At 38.8% G+C, this 17,975-nt stretch overlaps 1 protein-coding gene across 1 annotated transcript in view; it reads right to left on the bottom strand.

Annotated features, from left to right (window-relative positions):
* Positions 1–2,675: 2,675 nt before the first annotated feature.
* Positions 2,676–17,975, bottom strand: part of LOC126281475 (myrosinase 1-like) — a 68,564-nt gene continuing 53,264 nt past the window's right edge. Inside the window, exons 8-11 of the mRNA XM_049980471.1 lie at positions 17,745–17,893; positions 11,858–11,992; positions 9,339–9,445; positions 2,676–2,877 (exon numbers count right to left, since the gene is read on the bottom strand). Of these exons, the coding sequence (XP_049836428.1) occupies positions 2,751–2,877; positions 9,339–9,445; positions 11,858–11,992; positions 17,745–17,893 (518 nt within the window). The 3' untranslated portion in view covers positions 2,676–2,750. The remainder of the gene's footprint in view (positions 2,878–9,338; positions 9,446–11,857; positions 11,993–17,744; positions 17,894–17,975) is intronic.

Raw genomic sequence — 17,975 nt, forward strand, 5'->3', positions numbered from 1 at the left:
TTTAACGTATCCAGATTTCCTCCTGCAGGGCTGTTTGAAGGATCTATAAAAACAGGTCACAAATACTGGCGCAACTAAAAATTAACATAGCTACGTAGGTTAACTAGTTGAGCGCCAACGTACTCCGCAAAGGGGCCTCAAACATCATAAAACAAATACGTGCACGCGTTACAGAGCAGGACAACGATTTGTAGTATATGTTGTAGAAAATGTATGTGAGATTATGACATCAAATATATATTATAAATATACATATACATCGGAGCTTATGCTGTACGTGACTTTTCAAACACCCAGTATTTTTGAGCAATTTGTATGTAGAACAGCGTCCCTCCTTCGCCTTATTAACTATCAACTTACTGAAATGTCATTTTTGCAGATGAAACTTTTTGGTTCCATTTAGCTTTGCTGTGTTACAAATAAAGTGGCATTAACGAAACAAAAGAAAAATTCGGAGTAAGTATTAAAATCCATGGAGAAGAAATAAAAACTCTGAGGTTCGCCGATGACATTGTAACTCTGTCAGAGACAGCAAAGGACTTGGAGGAGCAGTTGAATGGAATGGGCAGTGTCTTGAAAGGAGGATATAAGATGAACATCAACAAAAGCAAAACGAGGATAATGGAATGTAGTCGAATTAAGTCGGGTGCTGCTGAGGGAATTAGATTAGGAAATGAGACACTTAAAGTAGTAAAGGAGTTTTGCTATTTGGGGAGCAAAATAACTGAGGATGGTCGAAGTAGAGTAGACTGGCAATGGCAAGCAAAGCGTTTCTGAAGAAGAGAAATTTGTTAACATCGAGTATAGATTTAAGTGTCAGGAAGTCATTTCTGAAAGTATTTGTATGGAGTGTAGCCATATATGGAAGTGAAACATGCACGACAAATAGTTTGGACAAGAAGAGAATAAAAGGTTTCGAAATGTGGTGTTACAGAAGAATGGTGAAGATTAGATGGGTAGATCACATAACTAATGGGGAAGTATTGAATAGGATTGGGGAGAAGAGAAGTTTGTGGCACAACTTGACCAGAAGAAGGGATCGGTTGGTAGGACATGTTCTGAGGCATCAAGCGATCACCAATTTAGTATTGGAATGCAGCGTGGAGGGTAAAAGTCGTAGAGGGAGACCAAGAGGTGAATACACTAAGCAGATTCAGAAAGATGTTGGTTGCAGTGGGTACTGGGAGATGAGGAAGCTTGCTCAGGATAGAGAAGCATGGAGAGCTGCATCGGGCCAGTGTCATGGCTGCAGACCACAACAACAACAACAATGTTTCGTAAATTTTACAAAGAACGATTTGAGTGGTTTTTGTTTACTTTGGAATGCTTATATAGTGCTTTGAAGGAGTACAATCACACGACAGTGGATAACGTTCTCAGACAAGTCAAATATATGGAAAGGCCTTCAGCATAAATGTTTTGTGAGCGATCTCATTTTTTCACTGATGGTGCAAATGAGAGTCACCAAGATCAGAAGGAAAACCATGTTTACTGTCTTGTTAAAATGTGGTTTATTCTAATTTTAACTCAATGATTCGAGAGAGGAAGGTAACAGTTTTCTTTGTTCAGTATCTCCGATTACGTTGAAATAGCTGGCTTATTTATTTACATACCTAATGATAAGAGTGTCAGATGATACGCCCCCAAAAACAGAAATATAATCGCTGAGAATGTATTCGACAACAGCAGGATAGTGCTTTACAGAAGTTTTTGTATGTAGTTCCTTCTGATTGAACGTTAGAGGGACTTCGGCTGTTCCCTTATGTAATGAAGTGGAACTCTTACAACCATCCTTTCGGTGTTATTTATTACATGACTACCAGTTTCGGTGATTCGATACATCATCTTGAAGCCTTAACTGACACATGATTCCATTAATGGACCACATCTATGACATGGTTTCCGTAGACTGTAACAACAATGTGGTGTCTCCAGCCATTGATGCTTAGACACACAACATCTTTGTTACATTCTATGAAAACCAGTTCATAGATGTTGGCCACTGATGGAATCGTGTATATGGACTCAATTCCGACCCCCCCCCCCCCCCCCCCCATACCCCGTCCTTACCAGGGGCTGTTAAAGACTGAAGATGGAGTACTGAATCTACGAAACCGGTAGCCATATAATAAATAACGTCGAAAGGAAGATTGTAGGTGTTCCACTCTATTACACTGTAGAGAAGAAGTTTACTTCCACGCAACGTCTGTTATAAAGTAATGTCTATCCTGGTTGGGTGAGAGCTCTGTTAATCATCACTGATTCGCACAAAATATCCAAGTAACAGACAAAAAGTTGAGGGAGAAACGGTAACATATTCGTTTTCACATGACAGCTGATGTTCATTCTTCGGAACCTGCCAGTGTGGTGACTACTGTCTCAGCCACTGGAAAGCACATCTAGAATGCTGACCTATTACTGAAGACAGAAGTATGTCCCAACATAGATCACAGACAGAAAAATGCCAGGGAACAACAAATAAACCAGTAAAATTTTGTTGGTTGGGATGCAAATTCAAACGTCAGTTGTAAGGATAACATTTCGTCTTCAGATTTTGGTGGTATCATTGTTTTATCGAGAAAACGAGCTACACAGGAACGCAATGACGAGGTAGTTTAGTGTTGCATGGTAGTCCTTTTTATAATAGGAACCACACCGTCAACTGTGAGTGTCATTATTTAATTGTCGAAGCACTTAATATATAGAACATTTATTTGGAAATTTTTCATGCTGAATTTACATCGAGACAATTACTGGAAGTATTCTTCTGGTACACTCATATTCCTGTAGATGCCAGCAAGAAAGCTTGCCGAGGCCTTTGGCGTCCTTGTCCTCTCAGTACTGTTGAAATCCACGTGGTAGATACCGAATTTCACACTGAAAACAAGAACAGATGCACCAACATCAAATGTCAACAGTTATTACTTATGGAATAGACCAACAGCGTAGCACAAAACCACATATCAATCACACACACACACACACACACACACACACACACACACACAATATCAATTTTCGGATTACTTCAGCCTATATTTCTCAATACGACAACATGTTTGTCCAAAAGTGCAGTCAGAGACGAAATACTATTCCTGTCCAGGAAGAAAAATTTCGGCACTGTAGTCACGAGAAATTGGGCCTGAAGGGTTAGGTGTACGCAGGAAACGTTTTGTACTGTGTATGAAGGAAAGCAGGGAAGACAACAGGCTTCGACGATCCTGGAACATCAAAGAAAGACCACTAGATGGTAACTAGGAGAACCGCGGAAGGAATCAAACAGTTTTGTGGTAAAGGAGCCATTCCAAAATTTTCGTTAGTTAGTTACGTGTTCCATGGATTACTTACACAATCAATCGTAATAATGTGGAATGAGTCCTTTTACATTCACATCGCAAATTAACCCTTTCAGACTAGAATTATTTCTTTAGGGAAACAAATTACTCTTTATGCTGGAATGGTCTTAGGTGATTTCTTAACTATTTTAGATGCAAGATTTATACAAAAAATATGTTTTCAAAACATAGTTTGTAACTTGGATTCATTGTATGGACTAAATTAATTAATTACTAAATATTCTTTATTGAAAAAAATAACAAAATTATCGTTCAATAATCAACATGACAATAACAATAACAACATTAAACTGTACAGTGAAATATAGCGAACCAACTACATCAGTGTATTCCAGTGGTCACGAGTGGCTGAGCACTGCCACATTTACTGGATGATATTTCCACAGTGATGTCCAACAGTTGGCAGCACTTGCGAATGATTGAAAGGGTGAATATTCAAAAAATGTGTTTTCAGGTTTCCAATGGCAAGAAGGGAAATGTACTTCTGATGTAGCTAAGTCACATTTAAAGTTAGTGTACACAATTGTAGCAAGAGGGTCGGAAAGGGTTAATTTGTAACTGTGGCTACATGCTGAACATTTTAATCGTTAGTTATTGAAACCAAATGTCATTTTTTACTTTTTTCAGAAGAAACAAGAATGTAAATACTGCCATGTGTATTATTGCTATATTACTGGAATTTTTCAGAACTGAAAGTGACTTTATTCTGCTTTTATTGAGAGAGAAATAATTAACATAGGGTACATCATTTCGATATTTAATGATTTCAAAGTTCTTTGATTTGTTTGGTTTTAACAGTTTACAAACATATTTTTTGCTCTTTTAGGATTTAATTGTATGAACACTTCGTAATATATTAGCATGGTCTGACAACAAAGAACAAACTGAATTATATTAACAGCAATAATGATTAACTGTAATTTAGCTATAATTTTAGTCAATCACTGACCAAGAAAGCACGTCTTCACAGAATGATCTCTTTGCAGCAGGTACATATTCAATGACTTTCTTCACATCTTACATCTTCATTTTGGAAATAGGTACTTGGTATGTTAGGTAGGCCATTGAAATTCTGTCCATTAACCCTGAAATGATGGTCTCATGTCTTCTTCTTAAATGAATCTCACTCATCCATCGATACACGGAAGGTCAGCCACCTCTCCTGTCTCAAAGTTTTGTATTATTATATTTATCTGAAGCTACTCAGAGCAGAGAAGATTTCTTTATTATGTTGTTATGTCACTGTCTTACACGAAGCAATACTTTTTCTAAAAAAAAATTTGGCCACCAGTTGTCGAAATCTAGTTTTTCCTCTCCATTAACTAATATTACTATCACATTCCATTTATTACTTACTATCAGTTCTTATAAGGGTTGCTAATACGGTCATGGGAAAGATTGATATTTCCTTGCAAGATTCTCTAACTGCTTTCCCTGGAACATAATCTCCTTTGTTTCGATAAGGCAGTTCTTTGGTACGAGCTGTCTTTGCCTTATTTCTATCACAATTTGCACCTTTGTTCTTCCTTTTTGCAGCCATAGTAATAGAACCAACTGCCGCTCAATGAACATTAGCAGTGACTGTTGAAACGAGAAAAGTCAGTAACTTGTTTGGTTTCAACAAAAATCATCGTACAGCGTACCACATTTTCTACTATTTGTAGGAGCATGTAGTGCTTAATTTCAACACCAAATGATAGGTTATATTCTGAAATCTACTGAACAGTGAACAAAAGGAAAATTGAAAATTTTGACTCATTGGATTTCAACAATTTTCGCTTCTTTTATAAGGTTTTCTTTCGTTTTTATTCTGCGTTGGATTCACGGAAGTATACTGTCTCTTTGAAAGTAAATGAAAGGCAGTTTCCTTTTGACATATGCGTTTCACTTTTTTAATTCATGAAGCAGCCTGCTTTTTAGGTTAGAAACATATTCCATGAAGCTAAGAAATCGTTTAGTTACTTATTTTCTTTTTTAAAATATACGGATAACTTTTCTTTACATAATGGAACAGTCCAAACCCATAAAGATGTTTATTTATTTACTGCTGACTTGTTTCGACCACTGTTGATGTCATCATCAGACAGCTTACTAAATGGGAGTCTGCTGAAGCTGGCGAGGAGCGAGCGCCACTATAGGAAGCGCGGTAGGCCTGCTTCATTATAGAAAAAAGATCAACAGTCCAACAGAAACAAGATAAAATGTTTCAAAACGTATATCTTACACATTACAATAACAGAAATTCTTCAACAGAATAATAGAAGATGACAAGGAGAAATGTATTCAGTTTGTTTACAAATTTTACTTTGTGGTCTGTCAGACATTTTATGTCGCTGGGTAAAATATAAAAAAATTTAGCTTCAGCACTGTGTGCCCTTTTTGTGCTAACGATAACCTCAATGTGGGGTAATGAATGTCATTTTTCCTTCTGGTTTTGTAATTATGTACATCTCTGCTTCTTTTGAACTAGAGTGAAAAGTGATTTACGGGAATCTCGGAGAATATAAAATTATTGTTCGTAACATCTTAAGTCTTGCAGGTCCGACCACTTACACAAGTCACTAGTTATAACAAAACTGGGACTATTATTTCGGTGTATTTTATATACAGATATGTATATCAAGATACGGCCCTCACCAGCTCTCAGCCCATGTGTCTATGTTGCTGTCATCACGAAAGACCATGTACCTCCAGCGTCCCTATTTTCCAACCCATATAATGGACATTTGTGGACCATAGGGTGGAACGTTTTTTGTGCTGAAATGTAGCCTAATAAGCACGTTGATGGAAGGGCATGAACTGATGTTCCGAGCTCTCCAGTTCAGTGCTTTAGGGAACACATACAAATGTCATAATGTGAGATTTGATGACATACCAAAACGATGTCCTGATATTCGTCTGGTGTGAAAATACGTTAATTCAACGCATTCACTTATTCATTGAAGATAACCATGGCTAAATCGTGACTGATAATGTCATCGCTTGCAACTGTCTGCCTTCACATGCCCAAAGTACCACAAGTGGTAGTTCTGAGGTGCAATGCAGCAGAGAATATTATGTGGTGTACGAAAACCGGCAAGCTGGAATTTTCGAACTTTCTCTCTGCAGAAATCACAGAAGTTGGAGCACAGAAGGCAATCTGTACCTGTGGCGTGATTTCCTTTCGGCGTTTTCTTGCTGCAAGGTAAAGATTATCAACACAATGCTTAAAATTATCTCATACAGTGAGTCATAAGAAAAGTTACGGAATTTCCCTCGTTTACGAGGCATGTCTGCAAATTTTCAAAACGGGCTTATCGGTAGTCAGTGTGTAATCCGTCTCTCTTCAAGGATAGAAGGTAAGTGTCCCACAGTGATATCGGGTCACAGTAGTTTAGCGGAAATTATCAATGAAACTTCGTATTATCTCTATGATGCGATGTAACTAACCTTTAAAGCCGATGTTTAATTTGATTCTGCATCGGAATATATTTGTAATGCGATAACACAAGTTTTAATCGTGCACTGCGTTACCAACTTCACTCTGACGTGACACTTCATCCTATCCCATTGTAATGTGAGTTAGTTTTCTGGAACTGCCCATGAACAAAACAAATTTGAATACATATTTTCACCGTTTGCAATGTTTATTTCGAAGTAAGGTGAAGAGGAAGACATTTCATGAAGTCCTTCGTATACAACAGTTTATTATAGCAAGAATTCGTACAAATCGAGATTGTTTAAAAAGGGAGTGCAGAGGAAATATTAACCTACACAGCACTTGCTTCACATACACTCAGCTGTGGACGATGCGGCGATAAATGTAGGCTGGATTGAACAAAAATTATCAAGTCTAGTCCTTTCACATACAATGGCACATGGAACAAAGAGTCTACAGCGAATGACTTACTACTCCTCACCTGAATTTTATTACAGAAAACGTTACAGGTGACTTCAAAATAATATCGCGCTTTATCGAACTGAAAGTTAAATTATATTGATTTCTTTAGGATGGCTGGGGTCTTCAGTGGAAAATATGCCAGTTTAAAGGTAAAAAATCACCAATCTTTTCTGAGTTATATGAGAAAATTCACAAAAAATGTATAATCGTATTACTTGCTACATTTGCCGCATGCTATTTCTCCCTCTATCCTGTTACACTCTTGTACGGACCATCTATATCGTATACTACACAGTTCATTCCTTTGGTAACTTTTCCCACATGCTGGACAGTTTAAGACGAGTTTCACTTCATCAAGATTATTTTTAATATTTCTCTAACTTTCCGCTCTCAGCCGCACACACTACCTCTCAGGCACGGACGTTCCACACTCATTTCATTACTCTTATACATGATTTCTTTTCTAAGCGAAGAAACCTTCTCGGTTCATTCCGTAAACCTTTTATTCTTACATTTATTTTTCACCGCATGTTATCTCAGAGATGATTATGAGCACCCATTTCCCCGTAACCTCTAAAATTTCATCCCAAAATTAAGTCTTACTAGATTATAAGCTGATTTCATGTCTGTACCAGAGAATTCTTCCTTAATCAGTATTTCGTTCCTATCTGTTTGACTAGGAGAGCTATTAATGTGACGCCTTCGCAAGTCAGCCGCTTATTTGCAACTGTATTGTTTTCTTTCGTGATTTTGGAACTGGGCATTTGCTGACAGCAGGTGAAACCAATCAATGAATTGAATAAACACTTCTCGATTGTAACCCTTTTTCCAAAATATTCCTTTTTGTCCCTCTTACACTTCACTACAACAAGGGTCTGTTTAATTAGGAGGGCAATATGTGTAGTCATACACACGGTTTGCCATCATACATGTATAAGCGTGACGAAAAGACATCCTCCAATAGTACCGCATGAGTAATCAGTTACCCAACTTCACACTCACAACAATGCAGACATATGTACCATCATTTTGTCTTTGGGACCACTTAGACTAGTCTAACAGGGTACATAAGGAATGTGCAAATACAAAGTATGGGACCAATTAGAATAGTTTAGCGTGTGATGTCATGCGTATGAATAGAGAATATATGGGACCAGTTACACTAGTCTATGAGGGAGTACTGTGCTCATCCAAAATATGTCGGCGCCAATGGTTACAGGCTTGTTGGAATGACAAGAAAGACAGGCAGTAATATAAAGTCGCTGATATCTAAGAAGAACCTGTGTAATAACTTTCGTGAACAGTCTGTCAGGTAGAAACTATGGATATTATTCAGCTCTCTGCGTATAAGCCATATAGAGATCGTGCTCATGACATGAGGCAAATCATATTTCACACAGAGATATAGAAACAGTCATTATTTGGTCTTTGCTTTCTTGAATGCAACGGAAAGGCACGTTAATGGCACAATAAAATTACGAACAGCACCACTCTTGAGGCTCGCAGAGTACGATGTGAAGGAAAAAATAATCATGTTGCTATATTAAAAATCTTTATATGCAGTGTATAGACTAATATTTAGAAACACTCTCTTGCCTCACTGGTAATAGATCAGTCTCTCGTCTTATAACTATTATCTGCAGAAGCTACTGAGAGAATACTGGAGGCTTATTCTGTTAGTAACTTCGGACCACTGTATCAAACCATTTGTTACCCAATCCTTAGGGATGCTGGAATCAAACTTGTGAATTATAAATTCAGTAGCAGAAAACCCCAAACAACCAGCCCTCAGCAACAGAACACGTTAGATGGGAAAGGGAGAAACAAAAGGCTTGTAGGCGATTTATGTCTGCCTTCAGTATATTAACAATATTCAGTCTCTGGTTCCTGACGATGTCGATAGAAATCGGTAGTTTAATACCTTACATACGTTTAACGTGTCTCTAGAAGGAAGAACTAAAGAGGTGTCTTAAAGGACATCGTAGCCTGATTTTTGGTAGTATCGTAAGGCACTGATGTTTCATAACTCGATAGAAAATCAACTTAAGTTAGAGGACTACATATGTCTCTAAATCATACCATACGATATAACGTCGACTTACCTGAAACCAGAATTCCATTCCAAGTTGTCCAGAAGGCTCCACGCTGTATATCCGATTACATTGGCCCCATCTTCGTTAATAGCTTTCAGCATTTCTGCCAGGTATTGCTGAAATAGAGTATGATATTCTGTAAAGTGCATTAAATGAGGTCAAACTAATAACGTTGACCTTAAAAGTAATTTGTTCCATTTAACAAAGGCAGTAGAAAGAACTTCTGAATCCATTCTAACACGCAAGATAAAAATGATACACACATTCTCTCAAAATCCTACTTCCAGGCAGTTTAAAACTCTAGGAGAGATGTCCTGGCAGAACACATTTTCAGCAGGCACTTAGCGAGACGTTCCTGGATAGCTCTGAGCAGTTGCCTACGAAACGAAAAAAAGCCGAGTTACAGACTGTGTCTGGTACACAGTTACAATGTGCCAGGATGTTTCAGCTTCTACTATTAGTTGGCGATTATACAGCCTGCTGGTGTTCAGGTCATGAGTCATCTATCAGCTTCTCGACACAACACCTCGGGAGCCAGCACAGAAAAATGACACTATTTCACTCTTGCCTTCCGAAGACAGACACCGGTACCTGTCAGCCAGCAGTGAGAACCAGTTGCAAGAGTCCATGGGGAAAGCATTCTTATAGTGTAGTTGCGGATCGTTCACGATACAGTGGGGCCAGAGCAACAATACCATTCTGGAAATATAGACTTATAGTTGTTAGATTATTCAGTTCGATGTTCATGACCAATAATTTACAACTTCATTACGAGTGCATAACTTATATAGCACATATGAATTAAATGTCATGTGAGCACTATGGACACAAATTGAGTTATCTCCCAGAAAACATCATGATAACACCGTGTACACGTCATCTAGCCTTGATAACGACCTCATTTCAGCGACGAAGATGGTCCACAACTTTTGTCAGGCAGGACATACAATAGCAGCTACTCATAGATGATCAGCGCCTGTAGACCTGCCATATTGCGGAAAAGTTGACTGTCAGTTAATCAGCTATTTCAAGTAGCTCCTGACATTTTCTGTGGCATTAAGATGGTGGACCAGTTGAGGTGCATAAGGATGCCGGAGTAACTGCCAAACAAAGAAAGTATATTTAAAGCCCTATGAACACTGCTTTCTCATCTTGGAAGACAAAAGTGTCTGCAGCGCACTCGTAATAGACGTATAAGAAATAGGGAAAAAATTGGTTGCTGAGAAGAAATAAACATCGTAGAACATGTTTACTGTGACCTGAATGAGTGGACTCAAGAAATAGTACAAAAACCCGTTCCAAAACATCGCCGGCCGCATTGGCTAAGCGGTTCTAGGTGCTCCAGTCCGGAACCGCACTGCTGCTACGGTCGCAGGTTCGAATCCTGCCTCGGACATAGAAGTGTGTGATGTCCTTAGGTTAGTTAGGTTTAAGTAGTTCTAAGTCTAGGGGACTGAGGACCTCAGATGTTAAGTCCCATAGTGCTTAGTGCTATTTGAACGATCCAAAACATCAAAGAGCAACATTTGTCGAGAAGTATACCTTCAACACACTATACGTTAAATGTCTCTTTCGGTCGTCAGGGCACTTGCACCTTGCATCATCTAAGTAAAGTCACTACTCATTGGATCACATTAGTTGCCGCCAGGCAGTCACTGTTCAGTTCCTGTATTGGAAGGCCCGCTGAAAAGATGTAGCCTTATTTGCCACTGTGTGCAACGCCTTTTCCCAGGCGCTCCTTTCGTCTTTTCATGATTAGTAGTGAAGAGCACTTTGTGTTCATCATATTTCCACTGTGCTTCACTTTCGCCTAATTCCATGGAGCATTGCCATTTTTTGGGATTTCTGCGACTACCTGTATGTAGTAATTTCCTAAGAGAGATGTTAAAGACAGTAGTATAATGCATGAGGACGATGTAAGAATTTTTAACAAGACTATCAGTGAAACACAGCAAATATCTTATAGCGCATGGTACTTGCGTTGGATGAGGATTTCTGGCACTATCCAAACTCACAGCAATTCTCTGAATCTTCACATAATACTGATCCCACATTTATGAGGAATACTCAGAAATCAGTCAAGCAGGAGTTCTGTAAGCTAATTGCTTCCAAGTAAGTTCTCCTTCAATTCTATCTCTGTTCCACCAAAATGAGACTTACGCTAATTTAGAGATTGTGACCCAAGAAATGCACGTATAGTAAGGAATAAAACTGCAAAAAATTCGCCGAAAACGTGCACTGCAGGCACACAAAATTTAAAAACTTTTGATTCCAAACTTCAAAACTCTTTTCCGTAATCGCTCCTTTCAATTTCGTCTGCTGTAATGGCAGGGTTGGAAGGACTGCCATGTCTTCATAATTATAGATTACACGTAGACAGAATCATAAATCACAGTTAAAAAAAAGATTCCGTGCACAATAATAGAAAATATAATGGAATTGAGATTGCCTTCCACAATAGTTCCATTGTACATTGATAACAGTACAGACAAACAACTGAGCGTTTGCTGTAAATACAATTCACTTACGCCATAGTAGCTGATACGCTCTTGATCATCCAGGTCTCCGTAGTCAGCGTAACCATTCTCTGTAACGATGATTGGGTAGTTCGGGTACCTTGTAGACACCCAGTTTATAATTTTGCGAAAACCCCATGGCACAACCTAAGAACAGAGACATCAAACGAGGAGTGTTAGACAATTCAAAGTGTACTGTTAATTTTGTTACACTAAACGGTGTTCTGGTGGTATTGTGACTGGTGGTAACAAGGAGTAATTTAGGTGCTTACTTGAAAAGGTTTGGTTCACAAGAATATCCGCACCTTACCTCATAAATATGTAGCGCTTCGTGGTAAGTGTTACTATTTGGAAAAATTGTACCATTCATGAATGAGACAAGAAATAAAAGACCAAAAGGTGTAATGCATTATCTTGACAATTGACAGTTTGATTGGGGCTTACGTTATTTATAACTACAAAGCTGTGTTAGCTAAATACGCTCATGAGTTATGAAACGTATCTGTCGCAAAATTCTAGAGGTTTTACGAATTGTTTGGCACTGAAGTATTCAGCAGTTGCTTCTAAAAATTTCTTCATAAATTAGAAATATCAATACTGTTATACAGTTTCTGCACATATTCGCAACACTTCGGTATTGTCATGTAACTTTGGATAATAGTGCTTGCTTACATTTTGCATTAAGACATGTACGTGCTAAGAGATGTTTTCAAAGGCAGACATACTAAGGTGTGTGTGTGTGTGTGTGTGTGTGTGTGTGTGTTTGTGTGTGTTTGTGTGTGTGTGTGTGTGTGTGTGTCTTTACTGCAGGTACTTCGATTTTTCGAATATTCATTTAATGTTTTGTAATTTTTTCTCATAATATTTATTCTATAACGTAGTGGACATTAGTACGTAAAATCCACCAAATAAGTACGCCAAGACGTAAATTGTTACTGTGACCTCACCTCTTATTACATAAAAATAAATAAAGAAAAACTGATAAAAATAATGGGCAAGTATAAATTTCTAATTCACTTCACACCGCAGTTCTGAATACGATGTTTTTTCAGACTCTTTCACTATGGAGTACTAGAAGGCATTTCATAATGGTACTGAAAAATAATTTGTTAAAAGAGAGATTCGGTAGTACTGTCAAGTCCATCACAAAACCTTTAAAAAAAAGGTGCGACCATCCTTCTTTATTCTGTTACAATCAAAACTACATCTGAGAAATGGCCTCTCATGTACTTCTGAAAAGCTTTAGCAGTCCGTTCTCAATACCGAAACGGACGCTATTAAGAAACACATCCCATCTATTGAACAGGCGCCCTGAGCTGTTATGGTACGCATTTTAGACCCCACTTTTACTAGCCTTTTTTCTTGTTTTGGCCCATACTGCCGCCTCCAAAATTGCAGAAACCAAACCGGCCGGAGTGGCCAAATGGTTCTAGGCGCTACAGTTTGGAACTGCGTGACCGCTACGGTCGCAGGTTCGAATCCTGCCTCGGGCATGGATGTGTGTGATGTCCTTAGATTAGTTACGTTTAATTAGTTCTGTGTTCTACGGGACTGATGACCTCAGAAGTTAGGTCCCATAGGTCTCAGAGCCATTTTATTGAAAGCAAAGAGCTTGCTATAGAAGAGAAATACTTAACAGTACTGAAGATTAACAAGTGTTCACATCTCTTAAAGTATGCGGTTTAGTGCCCACGTTTACTAGACATTTTTTGTTGCTTTGATCCATACTGTCACTTCTGAAAGTAGCCTCGGATGCGATCTCATCAAGAGCAGTACTGGTACAAGTTTTCCACTGTCAGAGGTATTTGAAAGGTTTTTGCTTAAAACTTTCGAATCAGCCGTTTCCGGACCAGGCTCTCCTACGTAAAATTGACATATTTAGCGTTATCTATCATCTCTGAGAGTTTGTAACATGGAACCGTACTGTGTACATAAATGAGATTTTTCAATTTTTAATTGAAAGGTAATTAATTATGAAACTAAATTGAATATCGCAAATATATACGTGGAACAAAAAATCAGCCTCATCTATTTACATTTTCATCTCTTAAACTAATTCAATTACATCTGAGGTCTCAGATCCTTTTGCATCACTTGTTGCAGCAAAACATGTAGCTGTCGTGTTTGAGTCTGCAAGTAGCTTTTGAAGGAAACTCTCATGCACTGGATACTAATGTGTTTGTATTTTAAAATTATTGTGATTGGAGTGGATGATCAGAAACAGGCTGTGAGGACACTGAGGATCGATAATTTACACGTTCTCCAACCACGCACTGTCCGGAAAGTGTGTTAGTGCATGTAGTTTTAAGGTGATTATAAAGTAAAACTGTGTGTTATTCGGAATGACCTGCATTTACGACGCTCATGTTTTCCAACACACTTTTTTCAGTTCACAGTTTCAATAGTCTTGAAATGAAGTGTTCCAGATTTCTGATTTCATCTACTACTGTAGACGTAGATTCCTTGTCAAAACTGTCCATAGTGCACACTTTGAAGAAAACTACTTATGGGTGAGTGACAGGTAGTCCAATGCAGCTCTCCTTATGAACTGATGTGGGACGGCCATAAGCTGCCGTGCTTTTTATTGACAGACCTGTTGGCAGACATAAGAAACGAAGTTCTTATGATAGAGCTGCCATTCTCCGGTAGATGCCGCTACGGGAGGCTCCATTGAGCCCCATGCCTTGTGTCTGGCGTCTCTGCTAGCAGAGCCCCTTCGGTATTCCAGTGTGTTAAGGCCCTAACGCCATACCAAAATCAAGTAACCTAGGAGGCAATATACAGTGCGTCCGCAAAGTGCGTGTAAGGTTGGCAGCACATGCATTTCCCTGTATAAGCTAGGGACTGGAAATCACTGCTATTGGCTACTTTTATGTTGGGAATCTGGCTTCAACATTTTAATTTTAAAACATTGAAATTGATGAATTATGTTAATTACAATTAAACACATTGCTCACTAAAATCACAGTAGGTGCTGGAAATGTTCTCCTCTTTCATGAAGGCATACTTCATAACGTTTACATTTATCTGCGAACACCTTTACCAATATTTCACGTGTAATCGAATGCTTTTAACCAATTATCACTGTCTTCAGTTTATCTATTGTCTTGGGTTACTTTGATATAAAAATGTTTTAGTTGCACCCGAAAGAAAATAGTCACTCGGAGACAGATCCTGCGAGTGCGCAGACCAGAGGCCTTTGGTAATTACACTCTCTCCAAAGTTTTAACCCAAAAGACATAGCGACTGGTGTGTCGTGTGAGCGGTAGCCTTGCCTTGTTGGGAAAAGAAATGCCTGATGTAGTTTTCATTCAGCAGGACAATAATGGAATAAATTATCTGGTAACAATAGACATAGGAAGTGATGGTTGTATCAAAAAAGATTGTCCTTATAATTCACGCTCGCGTTATGGCAATCCACTCACCGATTTTCTCTGCGTGCAATGACATTTAACTTAAGGCATGTGGTTTTGCTGATGACCGAATTCGTTAAATTAATGTGGTGAGATAGATGAAACCAAACAGAAGGAACTGAGTGAAACATTTAATATCGAATAGGGAAAAGTCTGATTTTTCTTTTGGTCAGATCGTTTTTTCGTAGATCTTTTATGAAAATTTAGAACATAGCTTCATTCATCACAAATGATAACATCATTGGAAGCTGAATATAATGTCTGCAAGGGCTGTATTTCCAGAGAGGTAAACCTTGAAAATTAGGAAAGCGGCGAGTTTCTCAATTAAAAAAATGAGAAACTTAATTCATTTTATTAGGAAACGTTGTAATTAACAAAAAACGTGGGTGGTTCAAGAACTGATATCTGTTGCAATGGAAAACATACTGATCAAGTGTCCAGATGGAGCCCATCAGATGACAGAATGGGTGTAGAACACGAACACAGCAAACAATTTGTAGCTAGCGGCTCAGAAAGGTTCATACTATATAATTCAGATAAAGAAATGTAGAGGTGTCGAAGCAGTAGTTGACTGCAACGTTCGCAATTTAGATGAAGCAATACATATTTGAGAAAGAGAGAACAACCACTAATTAATGCTTTTAGCAGTGGGAGCCTGTGGAAATTGCATAACCGAACAGTGTTTATAATGTTAAAGATAGTTCCTAACTGTGTGAAAAGGGTGCCTACAAATTTAGACAATGTAATGCAATACTGCTACTACACTTGTGCGCGCACACGCACACACACACTCACACACCCACACACACACACACACACACACACACACACACACAGGCACGTGCATATTTTACACAATACACGCAAGAAAACATCGCCTTATAACACCTACTGACTCCAAGGAATAATCTGGCAAAGGGGCCTAACAAGACCTGAGAAGATGCAGTAAGCATCAAGGAGACCAATGACGAGAGAGGCTCCCGTCCTGTGGGGAACCTGCTCGCATGCTGTTGCAGCTCTTCAAAGAACCTGTAGTAGCGGTGACCACCGAGACACGCAGGTAGCGACTGAGCAACTGTTTCTGGACCTCGAGACTGTGCAGACCTTTTTGTTTCGTCATTCAGATTAGTCCGCTGGGTGTTTCTGGTCTACCGACACATGCTTGGGAGTCCTGTAGGAACCAGCCGTGACTGTCATCTTTTACAAGACGAGCTCCTCGCACAGTTACCAGTGACATGGCTACGTACTGCAGAAATATGCTAAGCCTCTTGACTCAAGCCTGTTTGTAAATTTTTTATTCCTTTGCCTGATGTTCAAAATTGGTGTTATTTTATTGGTATCCAGCGTTTCATAGCAGCATTCCCACGCTTTTACGCTTGATTACTATAACTAAATATTTAATATGGGACACATTTTAAGGTACGAAAGTAGAAGTAGAGTAGAATTAAGTTTTGTGACCAATAGTTCAGGAAATGCATAATTATTGTTCGTAAATGGGCGATTAAAGCTTACCACTCGAATGATAAACCATTTTCATTTAATTATTACGTATGAAGAGATTTTTCATACGCCATAAATTAGTTCTTCGAATTGACAGTATACTATTTATTTACATAAGTTGTACCTTGTAAAAGAGACGAGAGCAGCTACAGTCTGTAGAAACTATTTTCGGAACAAAGTGCTAAAACCAGTATTAGTGCGGTAGAGGATGGAGACGTGACAGAACGAAGCTCCTGCTTATTGGACTTTGTGCAAATGTCCTAGCTCAAACTCCAACCTTCCCTACAGTGTCCAATGGAGGCAGGGCATGTGGCACCGTCATTACTAACACATGTGTTGGATTGAGACGTTGAGCTCGACGGTCCTCTTGGCCCATTTGGAACTAGTAGGCAATATGCCGGCACTGAGTGTCGGTCTCTGAATTGTCTCATCAACACAAACATATCACACATTGCTCACTTCTATCACAGTCACGTATTGTCAACAGATACACATAAAACAGAAATCATTCTCATTTTTTATGGAAGAAGAAATCTTTCTCAAATTTGTCACACAGTCTACCCCAATCTACCCGACGGGGCCACTAGCCAACAATTTCATACAACTCTTTCTTTTGTTTTGTACGTAAGGCTGTAAATCTGCAGTCCTTTCTTGCTAAAAGAGAAACCTCCGCAAGTTCGTGTTGTCTTAGAATACTAAAGAAGAGACGGTGCACTACCGATAATTCTCAATAACAGCTTTTGCAACGTGTCACGTTTCATAGACAGAATATATGAGAACAATTTATTCACGTTCAGATCCTACTTTTTCTTATTGAGAAGACAACAGTGAACCATCACCGCGTATGGTGAATGCTATGAGTTCATAAGAAAAGAATATCATACAGCTCATCTGTAAAATTGTGACGCTCAGATTATAAGGAGTTGAAGGACAGACTCGAAGTTCCCTTGCTGTGCATATGGGATAGAGTCTGCATGTAAACGTACCGTGAGCCAGAAGGCGGCGCTGACAGGGTAGGTGTAGTTGGGCATCCTGAAGACTCCGGTGTCGTGCTGCATTGATGGAGAGATACCGTACTCTTGAGATGACACCATTAGTGTTGTGTACGAATTCAATCCAAAAAAATCCGCAGATCCTGTGACAGACACGACAAATTTTGAGATACTCTTCTGTAAAAGCAACTTTGGCTCGATACATGGTCATTTATTATTACACTG

The sequence above is a fragment of the Schistocerca gregaria genome, chromosome 7 (assembly GCF_023897955.1).
Source record: "Schistocerca gregaria isolate iqSchGreg1 chromosome 7, iqSchGreg1.2, whole genome shotgun sequence".
NCBI classification, from domain to species: Eukaryota; Metazoa; Arthropoda; class Insecta; order Orthoptera; family Acrididae; genus Schistocerca; species Schistocerca gregaria.